Source organism: Pelobates fuscus, chromosome 12 (assembly GCF_036172605.1).
Source record: "Pelobates fuscus isolate aPelFus1 chromosome 12, aPelFus1.pri, whole genome shotgun sequence".
Classification (NCBI taxonomy): Eukaryota; Metazoa; Chordata; class Amphibia; order Anura; family Pelobatidae; genus Pelobates; species Pelobates fuscus.
The window spans coordinates 140,268,350-140,289,547 of record NC_086328.1 but is presented as its reverse complement, the minus strand read 5'-3'; the positions used below and the strand labels follow the sequence as shown (position 1 = coordinate 140,289,547).

The window sequence follows — 21,198 nt, the reverse complement described above, 5'->3', positions numbered from 1 at the left end:
TGTCATTGGTTCTTTTATGCCTCCCCCTGGGTGTGGCCTGTATGTGTGAGTTGGAAATAAAAGCCAGGCTGGATGAGCCAGCCCTTAGTTCCTGTTTAACCCTCAAAATGAAGTGTCGTCTCGTTCTTGGAGGGAATTGGATTGTAAGCTGACTGCCAGGAGTGTAAGCGGATTGTATGCTTTTCTTGTTCAGCTGTTCCAGTTTGGAGTGTTATCTTGTATCCAGTTCGGGAGTTTGGTGTTCTGCAGTAGCTGTGCCTGTCTCTCAAAAAGGGGATTATCGCCTAAACTGGGTTTTATCCCCTTTTGAGCAAAACGGTCCATTACAATTGGTGACAGCGGTGGGATCGTTCCTACAACCAGAGGGACAGCTACAGGCAACATCAATTCCTGGAGTACAAATTGAGGGCAACGCTAGTACCCGTACAGCGACCCTATCTACGAAGGAATTCGGAAAAATGGAGGAGAAGCTTCAAGATACAGTGTACAGTTACGTACTCCTGGGGTCTGGAGTAGTCCCAGAGGAGGACATGATGAGGTACAGAGATATGGCCAGAGCCAGATTGTGGGACGAAGCCCTAGAAGAAGTACAGTATTAACGAGGGGATCGGCGCCGCAGCAGAAGGCAGCGAATTCTGGCTAGAATGGCAGAGCGGATGCCCCTCCTGAGAAAACAGACCACAGAAAAGTGGGTGACTAGACTCGAGATTCTAGTATATGCAGAACTGGCGCTAGACGACGCATACCAGGCGATACAATGGAACGCAGCTCAGTGTCTCCCCGAGATGGCAGAGTATGAGTTCCCAGAAGGCGGAGATTACACTGACCGTGGCCGATTTTGGGATAACATTGACGATGAGGACTTTGGGAAAGTGACCGACTCTCGTTTTTGGGACCTGTACTACGACCGAGAGGACATGCTGGGTCTCCCTAGCGCTATTGACCTCGAGGCGGACCTACAGTATTTGGTCGCCGAGGAATGGAACCTGGAGGGGGATTACCTGCGACTCATCAATGAGGCCCGGGAAGCGACAACTGGTCCTCCTTCCCAACAGCAACCAGCGGTACCCGAGGTAGCAGATCTCCTAGACTGGTCCTGTGAGCAACCCCAGCAGCAAAGTGATATGCCAGGAGGGCAGTGTGAAGTGCAGGGAGAGGAGAGCAGCGTCCTCCCTCCCCAGCGGCAGGCTGAGTTACAGGGGGCAGAGGTAGTTGTTCCTGCCCCCCAGCAGCAAAGTGATATGCCAGGAAGGCAGTGTGTGTCCCAGGGAGCAGAAGATGCAGTCCTTCCTCCCCAGCGGCAGTGTGTACCCCAGGGAGCGGAAGGTGCCGTCCTTCCTCCCCAGCGGCAATGTGTACCCCAGGGAGCTGATGGTGTCATCCGTCCTCCCCAGCGGCAGTGTGTATCCCAGGGAGCAGAAGGTGCAGTCCTTCCTCCCCAGCGGCAGTGTGTACCCCAGGGAGCTGATGGTGTCGTCCATCCTCCCCAGCGGCAGTGTGTAACCCAGGGAGCAGAAGGTGCAGTCCTTCCTCCCCAGCGGCAGTGTGTACCCCAGGGAGCTGATGGTGTCGTCCATCCTCCCCAGCGGCAGTGTGTAACCCATGGAGCTGATGGTGTCGTCCATCCTCCCCAGCGGCAGTGTGTATCCCAGGGAGATGAAGGGGTCGTCCTTCCTCCCCAGCGGCAGTGTTTATACCAGGGAGCTGATGGTGTAGTCCGTCCTCCCCAGCGGCAGTGTGTGTCCCAGGGAGCAGAAGGTATCGTCCTTCCTCCCCAGCGGCAGTGTGTACCCCAGGGAGCTGATGGTGTCGTCCGTCCTCCCCAGCAGCAGTGTGTGTTCCAGGGAGCAGAAGGTATCGGCCTTCCTCCCCAGCGGCAGTGTGTACCCCAGGGAGCGGAAGGTGCCGTCCTTCCTCCCCAGCGGCAGTGTGTACCCCAGGGAGCTGATGGTGTCGTCCGTCCTCCCCAGCGGCAGTGTGTGTCCCAGGGAGCAGAAGGTATCGTCCTTCCTCCCCAGCGGCAGTGTGTACCCCAGGGAGCTGATGGTGTCGTCCGTCCTCCCCAGCGGCAGTGTGTAACCCAGGGAGCAGAAGGTGCCGTCCTTCCTCCCCAGCGGCAGTGTGTACCCCAGGGAGCAGAAGGTGCCGTCCTTCCTCCCCAGCGGCAGTGTGTACCCCAGGGAGCTGAAGGTGCCGTCCTTCCTCCCCAGCGGCAGTGTGTACCCCAGGGAGCTGAAGGTGCCGTCCTTCCTCCCCAGCGGCAGTGTGTCCTGCAGGGAGCAGAGACCGTCAGTCTCGCACCCCAGCAGCAAGACAAGAGAATGAAAGGGGAGACAGCTGGTCTCCCTTTCCACCAGCAGAGAGAGTGGCAGGGAGAGGAGCCTGCTAACCCCTCTCCCCAGCGGCAGTTTACCGTCCAGAGAGAGGAGCTTGTTACACCCTCTCTCCAGCGGCAGCCTAACCCACCAAGGGGAGATGTTAAGCCCCACGACTGTGCAGATGGGACCGCAGTCTCTGCACTTACAGCACAAGGGGTAGGGACAGTCGGTCCTGTCCCCCAGCCACAGAGCGATATATCCAAAGGGGAGACAGTCGGTCTCCAGCAACCAGGCTCCAACCAGACTACTCCCGTGGTAGTGCTGGCAACAGGACAGAGTACCGCTGGTCTCTGCCCCCTCAGCAACCCACCAAGGCAGCCTACCAGTCCCCCACACAGCCGTGGTGAGGCACCTGAACCTGGACAAGATTCTCCCTCACCCAGGTGTAGTAACTGTTTATTGTGGGTGGGCTGCTCTGCTGTTTCTGTTTTGTGGGTGGGTTGCTGGACTAACCAGGGCACTGACCGGCAGGAGGTCAGGTACCCTGTTAGTCTAATTGGTAAAGGGGAGAATTGTGGCGAAACCAACTTCGCCACTGTGAACTGGAGAAGCCTGGTTGCCCGCCTGCTGCCTTTGGACTATGGACCAGACTTTATGGGAATGTGATACCCCAGATAGCTATACCATGGAGCCTATTCATATAATGAAAGACTATGGGAAAGACTTTAGCTCCATGGCAATTGTACTGTGTGAATAGGATCTGCGCGCTATTCGGTAGTTTTGTGCGCTCAGATCCCAGCTATCTGGGGATATGTGAAATGTCTGTGTGTTAGGGTTAAAAAGTAACTTTCTGTATTTTAAAGTGTTTTATGTCTTTCTGTAACCGTGTGGTTAATGGAGTCTGTCTATGTGCTGGAGATAATTAGATTACTTCTCCAGCACAGAGAAGGCTCTGTAAAAAAAACAGTCTGAGCTGGGAAGCTAGGGGTTTTAAAAGATACTTTACTAACTTTTGAACCCCTGGTCTGATCCATGCCATTTTTTTATATGTTGTTCCCCTGGATGGATTGATTGTGGATATGTATTTTTATGTGAATGTGATGTATGGTTTTAGAGTTAGGAAAGTTGTGTAAAAGTATATTTTAAACTGTATGCATAATGGGATTATGTGTCACACTAAGGGGAGGGGATGTGTGGGAGGTAACATCTATGTCATTGGTTCTTTTATGCCTCCCCCTGGGTGTGGCCTGTATGTGTGAGTTGGAAATAAAAGCCAGGCTGGATGAGCCAGCCCTTAGTTCCTGTTTAACCCTCAAAATGAAGTGTCGTCTCGTTCTTGGAGGGAATTGGATTGTAAGCTGACTGCCAGGAGTGTAAGCGGATTGTATGCTTTTCTTGTTCAGCTGTTCCAGTTTGGAGTGTTATCTTGTATCCAGTTCGGGAGTTTGGTGTTCTGCAGTAGCTGTGCCTGTCTCTCAAAAAGGGGATTATCGCCTAAACTGGGTTTTATCCCCTTTTGAGCAAAACGGTCCATTACAATTGGTGACAGCGGTGGGATCGTTCCTACAACCAGAGGGACAGCTACAGGCAACATCAATTCCTGGAGTACAAATTGAGGGCAACGCTAGTACCCGTACAGCGACCCTATCTACGAAGGAATTCGGAAAAATGGAGGAGAAGCTTCAAGATACAGTGTACAGTTACGTACTCCTGGGGTCTGGAGTAGTCCCAGAGGAGGACATGATGAGGTACAGAGATATGGCCAGAGCCAGATTGTGGGACGAAGCCCTAGAAGAAGTACAGTATTAACGAGGGGATCGGCGCCGCAGCAGAAGGCAGCGAATTCTGGCTAGAATGGCAGAGCGGATGCCCCTCCTGAGAAAACAGACCACAGAAAAGTGGGTGACTAGACTCGAGATTCTAGTATATGCAGAACTGGCGCTAGACGACGCATACCAGGCGATACAATGGAACGCAGCTCAGTGTCTCCCCGAGATGGCAGAGTATGAGTTCCCAGAAGGCGGAGATTACACTGACCGTGGCCGATTTTGGGATAACATTGACGATGAGGACTTTGGGAAAGTGACCGACTCTCGTTTTTGGGACCTGTACTACGACCGAGAGGACATGCTGGGTCTCCCTAGCGCTATTGACCTCGAGGCGGACCTACAGTATTTGGTCGCCGAGGAATGGAACCTGGAGGGGGATTACCTGCGACTCATCAATGAGGCCCGGGAAGCGACAACTGGTCCTCCTTCCCAACAGCAACCAGCGGTACCCGAGGTAGCAGATCTCCTAGACTGGTCCTGTGAGCAACCCCAGCAGCAAAGTGATATGCCAGGAGGGCAGTGTGAAGTGCAGGGAGAGGAGAGCAGCGTCCTCCCTCCCCAGCGGCAGGCTGAGTTACAGGGGGCAGAGGTAGTTGTTCCTGCCCCCCAGCAGCAAAGTGATATGCCAGGAAGGCAGTGTGTGTCCCAGGGAGCAGAAGATGCAGTCCTTCCTCCCCAGCGGCAGTGTGTACCCCAGGGAGCGGAAGGTGCCGTCCTTCCTCCCCAGCGGCAATGTGTACCCCAGGGAGCTGATGGTGTCATCCGTCCTCCCCAGCGGCAGTGTGTATCCCAGGGAGCAGAAGGTGCAGTCCTTCCTCCCCAGCGGCAGTGTGTACCCCAGGGAGCTGATGGTGTCGTCCATCCTCCCCAGCGGCAGTGTGTAACCCAGGGAGCAGAAGGTGCAGTCCTTCCTCCCCAGCGGCAGTGTGTACCCCAGGGAGCTGATGGTGTCGTCCATCCTCCCCAGCGGCAGTGTGTAACCCATGGAGCTGATGGTGTCGTCCATCCTCCCCAGCGGCAGTGTGTATCCCAGGGAGATGAAGGGGTCGTCCTTCCTCCCCAGCGGCAGTGTTTATACCAGGGAGCTGATGGTGTAGTCCGTCCTCCCCAGCGGCAGTGTGTGTCCCAGGGAGCAGAAGGTATCGTCCTTCCTCCCCAGCGGCAGTGTGTACCCCAGGGAGCTGATGGTGTCGTCCGTCCTCCCCAGCAGCAGTGTGTGTTCCAGGGAGCAGAAGGTATCGGCCTTCCTCCCCAGCGGCAGTGTGTACCCCAGGGAGCGGAAGGTGCCGTCCTTCCTCCCCAGCGGCAGTGTGTACCCCAGGGAGCTGATGGTGTCGTCCGTCCTCCCCAGCGGCAGTGTGTGTCCCAGGGAGCAGAAGGTATCGTCCTTCCTCCCCAGCGGCAGTGTGTACCCCAGGGAGCTGATGGTGTCGTCCGTCCTCCCCAGCGGCAGTGTGTAACCCAGGGAGCAGAAGGTGCCGTCCTTCCTCCCCAGCGGCAGTGTGTACCCCAGGGAGCAGAAGGTGCCGTCCTTCCTCCCCAGCGGCAGTGTGTACCCCAGGGAGCTGAAGGTGCCGTCCTTCCTCCCCAGCGGCAGTGTGTACCCCAGGGAGCTGAAGGTGCCGTCCTTCCTCCCCAGCGGCAGTGTGTCCTGCAGGGAGCAGAGACCGTCAGTCTCGCACCCCAGCAGCAAGACAAGAGAATGAAAGGGGAGACAGCTGGTCTCCCTTTCCACCAGCAGAGAGAGTGGCAGGGAGAGGAGCCTGCTAACCCCTCTCCCCAGCGGCAGTTTACCGTCCAGAGAGAGGAGCTTGTTACACCCTCTCTCCAGCGGCAGCCTAACCCACCAAGGGGAGATGTTAAGCCCCACGACTGTGCAGATGGGACCGCAGTCTCTGCACTTACAGCACAAGGGGTAGGGACAGTCGGTCCTGTCCCCCAGCCACAGAGCGATATATCCAAAGGGGAGACAGTCGGTCTCCAGCAACCAGGCTCCAACCAGACTACTCCCGTGGTAGTGCTGGCAACAGGACAGAGTACCGCTGGTCTCTGCCCCCTCAGCAACCCACCAAGGCAGCCTACCAGTCCCCCACACAGCCGTGGTGAGGCACCTGAACCTGGACAAGATTCTCCCTCACCCAGGTGTAGTAACTGTTTATTGTGGGTGGGCTGCTCTGCTGTTTCTGTTTTGTGGGTGGGTTGCTGGACTAACCAGGGCACTGACCGGCAGGAGGTCAGGTACCCTGTTAGTCTAATTGGTAAAGGGGAGAATTGTGGCGAAACCAACTTCGCCACTGTGAACTGGAGAAGCCTGGTTGCCCGCCTGCTGCCTTTGGACTATGGACCAGACTTTATGGGAATGTGATACCCCAGATAGCTATACCATGGAGCCTATTCATATAATGAAAGACTATGGGAAAGACTTTAGCTCCATGGCAATTGTACTGTGTGAATAGGATCTGCGCGCTATTCGGTAGTTTTGTGCGCTCAGATCCCAGCTATCTGGGGATATGTGAAATGTCTGTGTGTTAGGGTTAAAAAGTAACTTTCTGTATTTTAAAGTGTTTTATGTCTTTCTGTAACCGTGTGGTTAATGGAGTCTGTCTATGTGCTGGAGATAATTAGATTACTTCTCCAGCACAGAGAAGGCTCTGTAAAAAAAACAGTCTGAGCTGGGAAGCTAGGGGTTTTAAAAGATACTTTACTAACTTTTGAACCCCTGGTCTGATCCATGCCATTTTTTTATATGTTGTTCCCCTGGATGGATTGATTGTGGATATGTATTTTTATGTGAATGTGATGTATGGTTTTAGAGTTAGGAAAGTTGTGTAAAAGTATATTTTAAACTGTATGCATAATGGGATTATGTGTCACACTAAGGGGAGGGGATGTGTGGGAGGTAACATCTATGTCATTGGTTCTTTTATGCCTCCCCCTGGGTGTGGCCTGTATGTGTGAGTTGGAAATAAAAGCCAGGCTGGATGAGCCAGCCCTTAGTTCCTGTTTAACCCTCAAAATGAAGTGTCGTCTCGTTCTTGGAGGGAATTGGATTGTAAGCTGACTGCCAGGAGTGTAAGCGGATTGTATGCTTTTCTTGTTCAGCTGTTCCAGTTCGGAGTGTTATCTTGTATCCAGTTCGGGAGTTTGGTGTTCTGCAGTAGCTGTGCCTGTCTCTCAAAAAGGGGATTATCGCCTAAACTGGGTATTATCCCCTTTTGAGCAAAACGGTCCATTACATGTGTTATTGGGTTTGTTTTGCCTTACAATAGGCACTCCTGTCACCATAACCACTAGTACGTAAAATCAGACTCCCCCCAAACACAAAACTAAGAAGAACTTACCTCCTTGAGCATCTGGATCCCATGCTGCTTCCCTGCAATCGGAGAGCACTCCTGAATGGGACCAAGATCCAGACATTTCCCCTCCTCCTCCTGACCCTCCTGTAACAGAAAGCACGTTAGTGTGAATTCCATGCACCCCGAGTGATATAAAGTGATATATTCGCACACATGCAAAGACTAAATGGACAAGTGATCTAAGGCAAGTAACCATTCTGTAGCACAAAACGATATAACCCTACGGCATTATCGTCCAATTTACTCCCTGCTGTTTCTGCAGATCACTCTCTCCTTTCTATTAGGAGTGTAGTCAGGCTCTTACTTTTTTGTTTCTGCTGGTAAAATAATGAATTTCATATTATGTGTGCACATTCTATAAAATGTACTAAAAAAAAAGAATGCTACATTTCAGCCTAGAGGGTCTTTACCATCCGTTATGTAACTGCGGTATCCAATTTGTAAAGAGAAAGGTTACATTTGTATCACTGACTCACCTAGAAAAGAAAAACAGAGAACAGAAAGTGGTCTCAAAGTCATGTTTAAATGTGGAAAAAGTTCAAAAAGATCAAATCGTTTTCTCAGCCAGTTCTGGTTTAACAAGACTGTTTACCAAAAACGGCATTCCAAACAGCCAAAGTGACAGCTGATCATTACGGGTGACAACAGCAGGAATGTCAGAATAGCAAGTGTTGTGCTTAAACCAAGTCATGAAAGAGCTCAACTGTGTGCATATCTTTTACAAAAACAATGAATTTAAATTAGTCTAAACCTGGAACACTTTTAGAACTGTCCTTCATAATAATAATAATAATAAGGCAGACCACGTATAGTCAACTAAAAGACAAATTGTGGAGAACAGATACATAAAAAAGCGTTTAATTAAAAATAGCCAAACTTGAAACTCTCTCCTCATTATACATCTTGGACCAAATACTGAAATTTCAGAAATGACCAGTTTAGTGATAGACACTAAAATCCAATGACTGCCCTCATTGATCTACGACAGACGAACTACAACTCACCTAACGCTGGTGAAGTATCAGGGGAGATATAGCCCACAACATCTGGAGTGCCAAAGGTGGACATGGACATCAAGGGAAATCTATTCCCCCAATATATTTTGCTGTGGTATTAACTGTTTTAGCCATTCCTATGAATGCACTCTGCATTATTGTATCACTCTGAAGTCACTCTTATTACTAAAGTCGTTTACAGTAGGAGGTCGGTCAGTTACAAAAAAGGGATTAAAGGGACACTAGTCACCAGAAAAACTACAGCCTAATGTATACAGGTTAATGTAGTTGGTCTGGTGTGTATAGTCTGTTCCTGCAGGATTTTTTATGTAAACACTGCCTTTTCAGGTTTAAATGTAATCTTTATTGAGTTTCAAATTTGCATTGAAACTACAATATCTTATGGAATTGTATAGAGAAATTATACAGAACAAGATAGAAAACAAACATAAATGAAATATAAGCAGCACAAGGGTTGAGTCAATCCCTATCAAGCAAAATGAGAGAATAAAAAAACTCTATTATATAATCTAACTTCATAGCATCGCATCTAGAGCCTTTAACCCCTTAAGACCGCAGCCAAATGTACAAGTTGTGATCCAAAAAAACCGTAAACAAAACCTGGCATTTGCGCTACATGTCTGTCCAACCGTAATTCACCTCTTTCATATTAAATGCACCCACACTTATAATATATCATTTTATTCAGGGGAAACAGGGCTTTCGTTTAACATCAAATATTTAGGTATGGAACATAATTTAATATGAAAAAAATATTACAAAAATGGGAGAAAATAAGAATTATTTACATTTTTTTAGTTCTACGTGACATTCTAACTGTGAATGTCATAATACTGTTTGCTTTTACTGCAATACAATACACATTTGTATTCAGCGATGTCTCACGTGTAAAACAGTACCCCCTATGTACAGGATTTATGGTGTTTTGGGAAGTTACAGGGTCAAATATAGCATGTTACATATTTCAGTTTTTTCACATTGAAATTTGCCAGATTGGTTACGTTGCCTTTGAGACCATATGATAGCCCAGAAATAAGAATTACCCCCATGATGGCATACCATTTGCAAAAGTAGACAACCCAAGGTATTGCAAATGGAGTATGTCCAGTCTTTTTTAGTAGCCACTTGGTCACAAACACTGGCCAAAGTTAGTGTTAATATTTGAAAATGCAAAAAACTAATTTGAACGCAAATTTTGGCCAGTGTTTGTGACTAAGTGGCTACAAAAAAAAAAAAAATACCCTATTTGCAATACCCTGGGTTGTCTACTATTGCAAATGGTATGCCATCATGGGGATAATTTTCATTCCTGGGCTACCATACGGTCTCAAAGGCAACCTGGCGAATTTTAATGTGAAAAAACTGAAATTCAAGCCTTATATTTGACAATGTAACTTTTGAAAACACCATAAAACCTGTACATGGGGGGTGCTGTTTTACTCGGAAGACTTCGCTGAACACAAATATTAGTGTTTCAAAACAGTAAAACATATCACAACAATTATATCGTCAGTGTAAGTGCCATTTGTGTGTGAAAAATGCAAAAAATTTCACTGTCACTGACGATATCGTCGTTGTAATATATTTTACTGTTTTGAAACACTAATATTTGTGTTCAGCGAAGTCTTCCGAGTAAAACAGTACCCCCCATGTACAGGTTTTATGGTGTCTTGAAAAGTTACAGGGTTAAATATAGTGTTAATTTTAAAATACAGTTAGAACGAAATTACGCATGTTTATATATTTTTTATCTATTTATTTTGTATTATTTTTTTATTTATTTTTTAACGTATTTATATATTTATTTATTTTTTATTATATATAAATATATATATATATAATAAAAATTATATATATATTTAATCAATATCATTGTACGTGTATTTTGATATTAATATATATATAATTATGTATATATTAATATTAAAATACATGTAGACAGTGTATGTATATTTATGTGTATATATATATACTAATATATATATATGATCTAAGTATATATAATATCTTATTTTTACACTGTTTTAACTGATTTTATTTGAATTTCAGACAGCAGGGGGAGTACCTGTCATTACAGGCACTCCCCCTGCTGGCACTGCCTTGGACGGCTATGCCGTCCATGTGATCGCGGGGTCCTCGCAAGGACCTCGCGATCACATGGCCCTGGGGGGCCGAAGAGGACGGAGGGGGACTCCCTGGGCTCCCAGGTAAGTCCCCCATACCGCGATCGCCGGCGTGGGATCGCCAGCGACCGGGTAAGTACATAAGATCGCAGGACGTTCTATGCCGCCCTGCGGATTTTAGAGCCATCTAAATAAGGACGGCATAGAACGTCCTGCGGTCTTAAGGGGTTAACCAGTTATCCCATATATTCTATTTCCTTTTAGTGATACAAATCTTAGACGCTATTTCAATTTCCATTTTACTGTGGAATTTAACTTGCACTCGTCTCTGGAGCCAGGAGTCCACTTTAGCTGATCTCCACAATTTGTGGCAATTGAGCTTTTAAATGCCACCAACATATGGATCCAAAGTCATTTTTTGCAGTTGGGTAATAATGGTAAATTCAAATGTAAAAGTGCCGTATCTGCTGTCCGAAAAAGTTTTAGGCCCAGAAGATTATTAATATAAACAAAAAGTGTGTCCCATCATAATCTAATCGTCAACTGCCTAAACTCCAAACAAGCTGGTCTGGCCTAGTACGACCCATGCAAGTATTCATTTTACCTCACTCGAGTAAACAACAGCCGCCTCACTAGAAGCTCATAGGGCACCACTGTGCCTGGCCCAGCCATGGCTTCTTTAACTATTCAGCAATTTAGTTGTGGCGAATTTCACTACTAACGCCAATTCAGCCTATTTTACAGCGATGCCTCTTTCTGCTTACTGTATTTGTCCCTCACTAGGCCATATCCACTTTTATCATATACATTTCAGTTAGTCGCCATACATTTTAAGGTTTTCTTTGCCTGCCCTCCGGGTATTCAGGCACTCTTTATACTTACATTGTTTAGTAATTGTGTGGCTAGGTGTTGCAACTGACTGTGTAAATTTATGCCATGCCCAAACTCGGGCCTATACACGTGGTTAAGGAATAGCAAGATAAACTTGTATAAACATTCTTTGTACACATAAACGTAACAATTCCTTATCCTCTTTAAAGGGGAATATCTTCTAAAGGTCTAAAAATCTTCTTCCTAAATTGTATGTTTACAACATTCCCTATCTTAAGCCACGTTTGGCGGATTCACACTTTTCAATGTACACTTTATTTCTCCTGCCTCACGACTCTTTCAGGTATTTCAAAGTTGGACCCTTGGTGGTCTCCCATCGGTTGCGGTCACCAAGTCTCTCTGTCCATTGCTATTATTTATGTTACATGTACTTGGTCCTAACTTGCTTTTACATTTATCTTGATATGTTAGTTCAATAGCTCAAGGCGTCACTCTGCCTTATCACCACTATTGGGTACACACAAAAACCCACACGTTGGCTTTATTTATACGCCCCTTATTCCTTGGTTGACGAGGGGCTTGGCTTTTCATGCTTGACCCACACATGGTCCACCTTACGCATACGTTTAAATGTTTTATTAGTCATGATTCATGTACATTGACACTATTTTTACGTATTTCTGTCTTGGGGTATTGACTTTCTCTCATGTTAGAAGTTACTTCTGTTTAAAGGTTCTTCACCACACTCAGGCAAATAGAATACGATACCTTGTTGTCCTTAAGCTTCACAGGTATACTCTATTACCTTATTTTTGTACTTCCGGTTATAGATATCCAATTTATATAGTTCACGTATAATATATAAAACTCATGGGTCACAGTCAGCCTCTTCCCTTACAATCAAGACACGCTCACTATCTATAAAACGTATGTGTATGAGGAGTTACATCCTTTTTTTTCTTAACGATTCACGTTGCATGGTTAATTGGCTGATTTACTTCTGTAGGTGTTTCATTTTCTAGGTTCTCTCCTAGAGACTATCTTGTCTACCAAAGTAAGTGCATTACCCATTACGCGCGCTAAAGTTACGAGTCAAGACCCAATCAAAGAACTGGCAGTTCGGTTCAGATGCTGGCCCTTACTTAGTGGAACTTACGGACCAATGAGGCCAACTCCCTGCCTCAATACTTTATTGTCCAGCTTCATAGTTATAGCCTTGCATACCCTTCCAATGGGTCATAGTCAGGGCCTCACTTGCCAAATGTTTTGAATCTTTTAGTGTCCCTGAGAGGCCATCATCCCGCCACAGTAGTGGCCACACGAGCCCCTTGAGCCAAATCATAGATAGAGCCTCTCGCAGCCACTTGGCAATAAGTTCATTTTTTTGCCTTTCGGCACTAGTTAGCAAGCCAATTCTGTAAATGTTGTAGGATTTCTCATCCAGGTTACCATTAAGTACAGAAACATAGACTGTGACGGCAGATAAGCACCATTCGGCCCATCTAGTCTGCCCAATTTTCTAAATACTTTCATTAGTCCCTGGCCTAATCTTATAGTTAGGATAGCCTTATGCCTATCCCACGCATGCTTAAACTCCTTTACTGTGTTAACCTCTACCACTTCAGCTGGAAGCCTATTCTATGCATCCACTACACTTCTGGAACATCAACCCTGTTACATATCTTATCAGCAAAAAGACATAGCTTAACATCAAGACCTTCTGCAATATCACTAATACAAATATTAAAGAGAATGGGTCCAAGTACAGATCCCTGAGGTACCCCACTGGTAACAAGACCTTGCTTTGAATATACTCCATTGACTACAACCCTCTGTTGTCGGTCATTCAGCCTCTGCCTAACCCGATTAACAATATTGTTATAAAATTGGAATCCAAACTTAAAGATTGCAGTTTATTGATAAGCCTTCTATGTGCAACAGTGTCAAAAGCCTTACTGAAATCTAGGTAAGCAATGTCTACTACACCACCCTGATCTATAATTTTAGTTACCCAATTAAAAAAATCAATAAGATTAGTTTGGCATGATCTCCCTGAAGTAAACCCATGTTGTCTCTGATCTTGAAATCCATGTGTTTTTAGATGTTCAACAATCCTATCCTTTAACATGGTTTCCATCACTTTCCCCACTACTGAGGTAAGGCTTACTGGCCTATAGTTGCCCGACTCCTCCCTATTACCTTTCTTGTGAATGGGCACAACATTCGCTAACTTCCAATCTTCTGGGACTACTCCTGTTATCAATGATTGGTTAAATAAATCTGTTAATGGTTTTGCTAGTACACCACTAAGCTCTTTTTTTTCTAAATATATATTTTTTGCAATTATACAGATATGATGCAATACAATACAAATATAAAGCATTATATAATATATTATTCGATGGAGAAATTAATCTTATGTGTAATCTTGGTCCATTAAACCATCTTAGTTTCCATTCTCTTATTCTTTAAAGACTAATGACAATACTAACATTAATGCACATTTCTCTTGGGGGAAAATTCATCTATGATATAACAATTTTTCTAATTCATAGTATTTCTAGGATTAGATTCTTTTTTTTTCCCCACACCACCCACCTTTCTTCTAGGTTTAGGCTAATATTCTGATATCTGACAGTGTACCCCCAGCCCCCCCTCCTGACAGTGTACCCCCAGCCCCCCCTCCTATCTGACAGTGTACCCCCAGCCCCCCCTCCTATCTGACAGTGTACCCCCAGCCCCCCCTCCTATCTGACAGTGTACCCCCAGCCCCCCCTCCTATCTGACAGTGTACCCCAGCCCCCCCTCCTATCTGACAGTGTACCCCAGCCCCCCCTCCTGACTGACAGTGTACCCCCAGCCCCCCCTCCTATCTGACAGTGTACCCCCAGCCCCCCCTCCTGACTGACAGTGTACCCCCAGCCCCCCCTCCTGACAGTGTACCCCCAGCCCCCCCTCCTGACAGTGTACCCCCAGCCCCCCCCTCCTGACAGTGTACCCCCAGCCCCCCCCTCCTGACAGTGTACCCCCAGCCCCCCCTCCTATCTAACAGTGTACCCCCAGCCCCCCCTCCTATCTAACAGTGTACCCCCAGCCCCCCCTCCTATCTAACAGTGTACCCCCAGCCCCCCCTCCTATCTAACAGTGTACCCCCAGCCCCCCCTCCTATCTAACAGTGTACCCCCAGCCCCCCCTCCTATCTAACAGTGTACCCCCAGCCCCCCCTCCTATCTAACAGTGTACCCCCAGCCCCCCCTCCTATCTGACAGTGTACCCCCAGCCCCCCCTCCTATCTGACAGTGTACCCCCAGCCCCCCCTCCTATCTGACAGTGTACCCCCAGCCCCCCCCCTATCTGACAGTGTACCCCCAGCCCCCCCTCCTATCTGACAGTGTACCCCCAGCCCCCCCTCCTATCTGACAGTGTACCCCCAGCCCCCCCTCCTATCTAACAGTGTACCCCCAGCCCCCCTCCTATCTAACAGTGTACCCCCAGCCCCCCCTCCTATCTGACAGTGTACCCCCAGCCCCCCCTCCTATCTGACAGTGTACCCCCAGCCCCCCCTCCTATCTGACAGTGTACCCCCAGCCCCCCCTCCTGACAGTGTACCCCCAGCCCCCCCCTTCTATCTGACAGTGTACCCCCAGCCCCCCCTCCTATCTGACAGTGTACCCCCAGCCCCCCCTCCTATCTGACAGTGTACCCCCAGCCCCCCCTCCTATCTGACAGTGTACCCCCCAGCCCCCCCCCATTCTGACAGTGTACCCCCAGCCCCCCCTCCTATCTGACAGTGTACCCCCAGCCCCCCCTCCTATCTGACAGTGTACCCCCCAGCCCCCCCTCCTATCTGACAGTGTACCCCAGCCCCCCTCATTCTGACAGTGTACCCCCAGCCCCCCTCATTCTGACAGTGTACCCCCAGCCCCCCCCATTCTGACAGTGTACCCCCATTCTGGGTGGGCCCCCCTTACCTGGAGCTGACAGTGTACCCCCAGCCCCCCCTCATTCTGACAGTGTACCCCCAGCCCCCCCTCCTATCTGACAGTGTACCCCCAGCCCCCCTCATTCTGACAGTGTACCCCAGCCCCCCCCATTCTGACAGTGTACCCCCAGCCCCCCCCATTCTGACAGTGTACCCCCAGCCCCCCTCATTCTGACAGTGTACCCCCAGCCCCCCTCATTCTGACAGTGTACCCCCAGCCCCCCCCATTCTGACAGTGTACCCCAGCCCCCCCCATTCTGACAGTGTACCCCAGCCCCCCCCATTCTGACAGTGTACCCCAGCCCCCCTCATTCTGACAGTGTACCCCCAGCCCCCCCCATTCTGACAGTGTACCCCCAGCCCCCCTCATTCTGACAGTGTACCCCCAGCCCCCCCCATTCTGACAGTGTACCCCAGCCCCCCCCATTCTGACAGTGTACCCCAGCCCCCCTCATTCTGACAGTGTACCCCAGCCCCCCTCATTCTGACAGTGTACCCCCAGCCCCCCCCATTCTGACAGTGTACCCCAGCCCCCCTCATTCTGACAGTGTACCCCCAGCCCCCCTCATTCTGACAGTGTACCCCCAGCCCCCCCCATTCTGACAGTGTACCCCCAGCCCCCCCCATTCTGACAGTGTACCCCCATTCTGGGTGGCCCCCCCTTACCTGGAGCTGTCCCCCTCCGGCCCGCTGGTGTCCATGGAATGTAAACATTCTGTATCACGCGCTCACCCACCGGCCGGACAACACTGTGCGCGCGACCCAGACCGCCGTGACCGCGCACGCAGGCACGCACCCTGTCAGTCAGCATTCGGACTACGATTCCCGGCATGCCCTGGGCTCCCGAGTCAGGGGCGGGGCCAGCGGGAGATTGACTCTCAGAGCAGCCGCCCCGCCCTCACTGCGACTGTAACTCCTCCCACCGGGCGGGGCCACTGTGACTGTAACTCCTCCCACAGGGGGGACACTGTGACTGTAACTCCTCCCACCAGGGGGGGCAGCTGTGACTGTAACTCCTCCCACCGGGCGGGGCAGCTGTGACTGTAACTCCTCCCACCGGGCGGGGCCACTGTGACTGTAACTCCTCCCACAGGGGGGACACTGTGACTGTAACTCCTCCCACCAGGGGGGGCAGCTGTGACTGTAACTCCTCCCACCGGGCGGGGCAGCTGTGACTGTAACTCCTCCCACCGGGCGGGGCCACTGCGACTGTAACTCCTCCCACCGGGCGGGGCCACTGCGACTGTAACTCCTCCCACCGGGCGGGGCAGCTGCGACTGTAACTCCTCCCACCGGGCGGGGGCCACTGCGACTGTAACTCCTCCCACCGGGCGGGGCAGCTGTGACTGTAACTCCTCCCACCAGGGGGGGCAGCTGTGACTGTAACTCCTCCCGCCGGGCGGTGGCGCTGTGACTGTGTGTAAGTCCTCCCGCCGGGCGGTGGCGCTGTGACTGTGCGTATCATTCCTCCCGCCGGGCGGTGGCGCTGTGACTGTGCGTATCATTCCTCCCGCCGGGCGGTGGCGCTGTGACTGTGTGTAAGTCCTCCCGCCGGGCGGTGGCGCTGTGACTGTGCGTATCATTCCTCCCACCAGGCGGTGGCGCTGTGAGTGTAGCGGAGGTGCCGCTCTATCCTCCCGTATTGTGACACTCGGTATCCGGACACAGAGAGGACATGGCCCGCAGAGTGCTGTGAGTGTTATCGCCGTATTTATCACAGAGTTTCCGTGTTGGGTCTCGCAGATAATTCATTTACAGGCGTTATTATTATATATAGGGGACTCCTTAGCTTTATTTTGAGTTTCCTCATTCTAAGTCTGTCTGCACTATCTTCCTTTATTAAAGATAAATATTCTGGCTAATTCCTGAATGTTATCCTCATGGCCAGCACTATTTACATACACAGCACAGGCTGTCACTCACACAGCACAGGCTGTCACTCACACAGCACAGGCTGTCACTCACACAGCACAGGCTGTCACTCACACAGCACAGGCTGTCACTCACACAGCACAGGCTGTCACTCACACAGCACAGGCTGTCACTCACACAGCACACGGTGTCACTCACACAGCACACGGTGTCACTCACACAGCACAGGCTGTCACTCACACAGCACAGGCTGTCACTCACACAGCACAGGCTGTCACTCACACAGCACACGGTGTCACTCACACAGCACAGGCTGTCACTCACACAGCACACAGTGTCACTCACACAGCACAGGCTGTCACTCACACAGCACAGGCTGTCACTCACACAGCACATGGTGTCACTCACACAGCACAGGCTGTCACTCACACAGCACAGGCTGTCACTCACACAGCACAGGCTGTCACTCACACAGCACACGCTGTCACTCACACAGCACACGCTGTCACTCACACAGCACACGCTGTCACTCACACAGCACACGGTGTCACTCACACAGCACAGGCTGTCACTCACACAGCACAGGCTGTCACTCACACAGCACAGGCTGTCACTCACACAGCACAGGCTGTCACTCACACAGCACAGGCTGTCACTCACACAGCACAGGCTGTCACTCACACAGCACAGGCTGTCACTCACACAGCACACGGTGTCACTCACACAGCACAGGCTGTCACTCACACAGCACAGGCTGTCACTCACACAGCACAGGCTGTCACTCACACAGCACACGGTGTCACTCACACAGCACACGGTGTCACTCACACAGCACAGGCTGTCACTCACACAGCACAGGCTGTCACTCACACAGCACAGGCTGTCACTCACACAGCACAGGCTGTCACTCACACAGCACAGGCTGTCACTCACACAGCACAGGCTGTCACTCACACAGCACACGGTGTCACTCACACAGCACAGGCTGTCACTCACACAGCACAGGCTGTCACTCACACAGCACAGGCTGTCACTCACACAGCACAGGCTGTCACTCACACAGCACACGGTGTCACTCACACAGCACAGGCTGTCACTCACACAGCACAGGCTGTCACTCACACAGCACAGGCTGTCACACACAGCACAGGCTGTCACTCACACAGCACAGGCTGTCACTCACACAGCACAGGCTGTCACTCACACAGCACAGGCTGTCACTCACACAGCACAGGCTGTCACTCACACAGCACACGCTGTCACTCACACAGCACAGGCTGTCACTCACACAGCACACGCTGTCACTCACACAGCACACGCTGTCACTCACACAGCACACGGTGTCACTCACACAGCACAGGCTGTCACTCACACAGCACAGGCTGTCACTCACACAGCACAGGCTGTCACTCACACAGCACAGGCTGTCACTCACACAGCACAGGCTGTCACTCACACAGCACACGCTGTCACTCACACAGCACACGGTGTCACTCACACAGCACACGGTGTCACTCACACAGCACAGGCTGTCACTCACACAGCACAGGCTGTCACTCACACAGCACACGGTGTCACTCACACAGCACACGGTGTCACTCACACAGCACAGGCTGTCACTCACACAGCACAGGCTGTCACTCACACAGCACACGCTGTCACTCACACAGCACACGGTGTCACTCACACAGCACAGGCTGTCACTCACACAGCACACGGTGTCACTCACACAGCACACGGTGTCACTCACACAGCACAGGCTGTCACTCACACAGCACAGGCTGTCACTCACACAGCACAGGTTGTCACTCACACAGCACACGCTGTCACTCACACAGCACAGGCTGTCACTCACACAGCACAGGCTGTCACTCACACAGCACACGCTGTCACTCACACAGCACACGGTGTCACTCACACAGCACACGCTGTCACTCACACAGCACACGCTGTCACTCACACAGCACACGCTGTCACTCACACAGCACACGCTGTCACTCACACAGCACACGGTGTCACTCACACAGCACACGGTGTCACTCACACAGCACACGGTGTCACTCACACAGCACAGGCTGTCACTCACACAGCACAGGCTGTCACTCACACAGCACAGGCTGTCACTCACACAGCACAGGCTGTCACTCACACAGCACAGGCTGTCACTCACACAGCACAGGCTGTCACTCACACAGCACACGCTGTCACTCACACAGCACAGGCTGTCACTCACACAGCACAGGCTGTCACTCACACAGCACACGCTGTCACTCACACAGCACAGGCTGTCACTCACACAGCACAGGCTGTCACTCACACAGCACACACTGTCACTCACACAGCACAGGCTGTCACTCACACAGCACAGGCTGTCACTCACACAGCACAGGCTGTCACTCACACAGCACACGGTGTCACTCACACAGCACAGGCTGTCACTCACACAGCACAGGCTGTCACTCACACAGCACAGGCTGTCACTCACACAGCACACGGTGTCACTCACACAGCACACGGTGTCACTCACACAGCACAGGCTGTCACTCACACAGCACAGGCTGTCACTCACACAGCACAGGCTGTCACTCACACAGCACAGGCTGTCACTCACACAGCACACGGTGTCACTCACACAGCACAGGCTGTCACTCACACAGCACACGGTGTCACTCACACAGCACAGGCTGTCACTCACACAGCACAGGCTGTCACTCACACAGTACATGGTGTCACTCACACAGCACATGGTGTCACTCACACAGCACACGGTGTCACTCACACAGCACACGGTGTCACTCACACAGCACACGGTGTCACTCACACAGCACACGGTGTCACTCACACAGCACAGGCTGTCACTCACACAGCACACGCTGTCACTCACACAGCACAGGCTGTCACTCACACAGCACAGGCTGTCACTCACACAGCACAGGCTGTCACTCACACAGCACAGGCTGTCACTCACACAGCACAGGCTGTCACTCACACAGCACAGGCTGTCACTCACACAGCACAGGCTGTCACTCACACAGCACAGGCTGTCACTCACACAGCACAGGCTGTCACTCACACAGCACAGGCTGTCACTCACACAGCACAGGCTGTCACTCACACAGCACACGCTGTCACTCACACAGCACACGCTGTCACTCACACAGCACACGCTGTCACTCACACAGCACACGGTGTCACTCACACAGCACACGGTGTCACTCACACAGCACAGGCTGTCACTCACACAGCACACGCTGTCACTCACACAGCACAGGCTGTCACTCACACAGCACAGGCTGTCACTCACACAGCACAGGCTGTCACTTACTCCACACTCCCTATACTACAAGAAGACACTGGTCACATTCTAGATCTCAGATTTTCTTGAGCCTTATTGCTCTGTTTGAACACATTTTACTTATTCAACACTCAATATTTAGTATCCAGTTGTTTTATTTTTATTGGTCCTATTTGGTATATTATTCAGCCTGTATTCTTCTTCTTTAGCCCCTGGGAGCGTCCTTGTTGCCTGGCAACCCTCACTCCAAACATATTTTTTCGTATAAAACTTTGAATTGATCCGGATCGGCCCCAGTACATGGGGGAGCAACCAATGAGACTTGTGCGTCTATGGTTGCCCCGGCGACATGTCACGGCTGTCCAATAGCATTTCATTTAGTCCGGAGTTCCGGGTCATGTGATTGCGGACCCGGAAGTGTTAGGTGAGCGCGCCGGCAACTTGGACGGACCTGGCGGGAAAGGAGAATGTAGATCATCTGTGGGTAAGTAATTATTTTTAATTGTTTGTCCTATATAAGCTTCTTCATTTTAAGTGAAATGAGTGTCCTGATGAAAGCTCCTAAGTGGAGCTGAA

General features: G+C 50.4%; 2 protein-coding genes across 3 annotated transcripts in view; one reads left to right on the top strand and one right to left on the bottom strand.

Moving 5' to 3' along the window:
- LOC134579160 (general transcription factor II-I repeat domain-containing protein 2B-like) overlaps positions 1–16,224 on the bottom strand; it is a 42,084-nt gene extending 25,860 nt beyond the window's left edge. Inside the window, exons 1-2 of one of the 2 annotated variants that reach the window (XM_063438348.1) lie at positions 16,122–16,224; positions 7,489–7,587 (exon numbers count right to left, since the gene is read on the bottom strand). In XM_063438348.1, coding sequence (XP_063294418.1) covers positions 7,489–7,587; positions 16,122–16,169 — 147 coding nt within the window. In that variant the 5' untranslated portion in view covers positions 16,170–16,224. The remainder of the gene's footprint in view (positions 1–7,488; positions 7,588–16,121) is intronic. The other variant, XM_063438349.1, reaches the window with a different exon arrangement.
- Positions 16,225–17,054: 830 nt separating this feature from the next.
- MRPL23 (mitochondrial ribosomal protein L23) overlaps positions 17,055–21,198 on the top strand; it is a 21,363-nt gene continuing 17,219 nt past the window's right edge. The window contains exon 1 of the mRNA XM_063438412.1: positions 17,055–17,147. Coding sequence (XP_063294482.1) covers positions 17,131–17,147 — 17 coding nt within the window. The 5' untranslated portion in view covers positions 17,055–17,130. The remainder of the gene's footprint in view (positions 17,148–21,198) is intronic.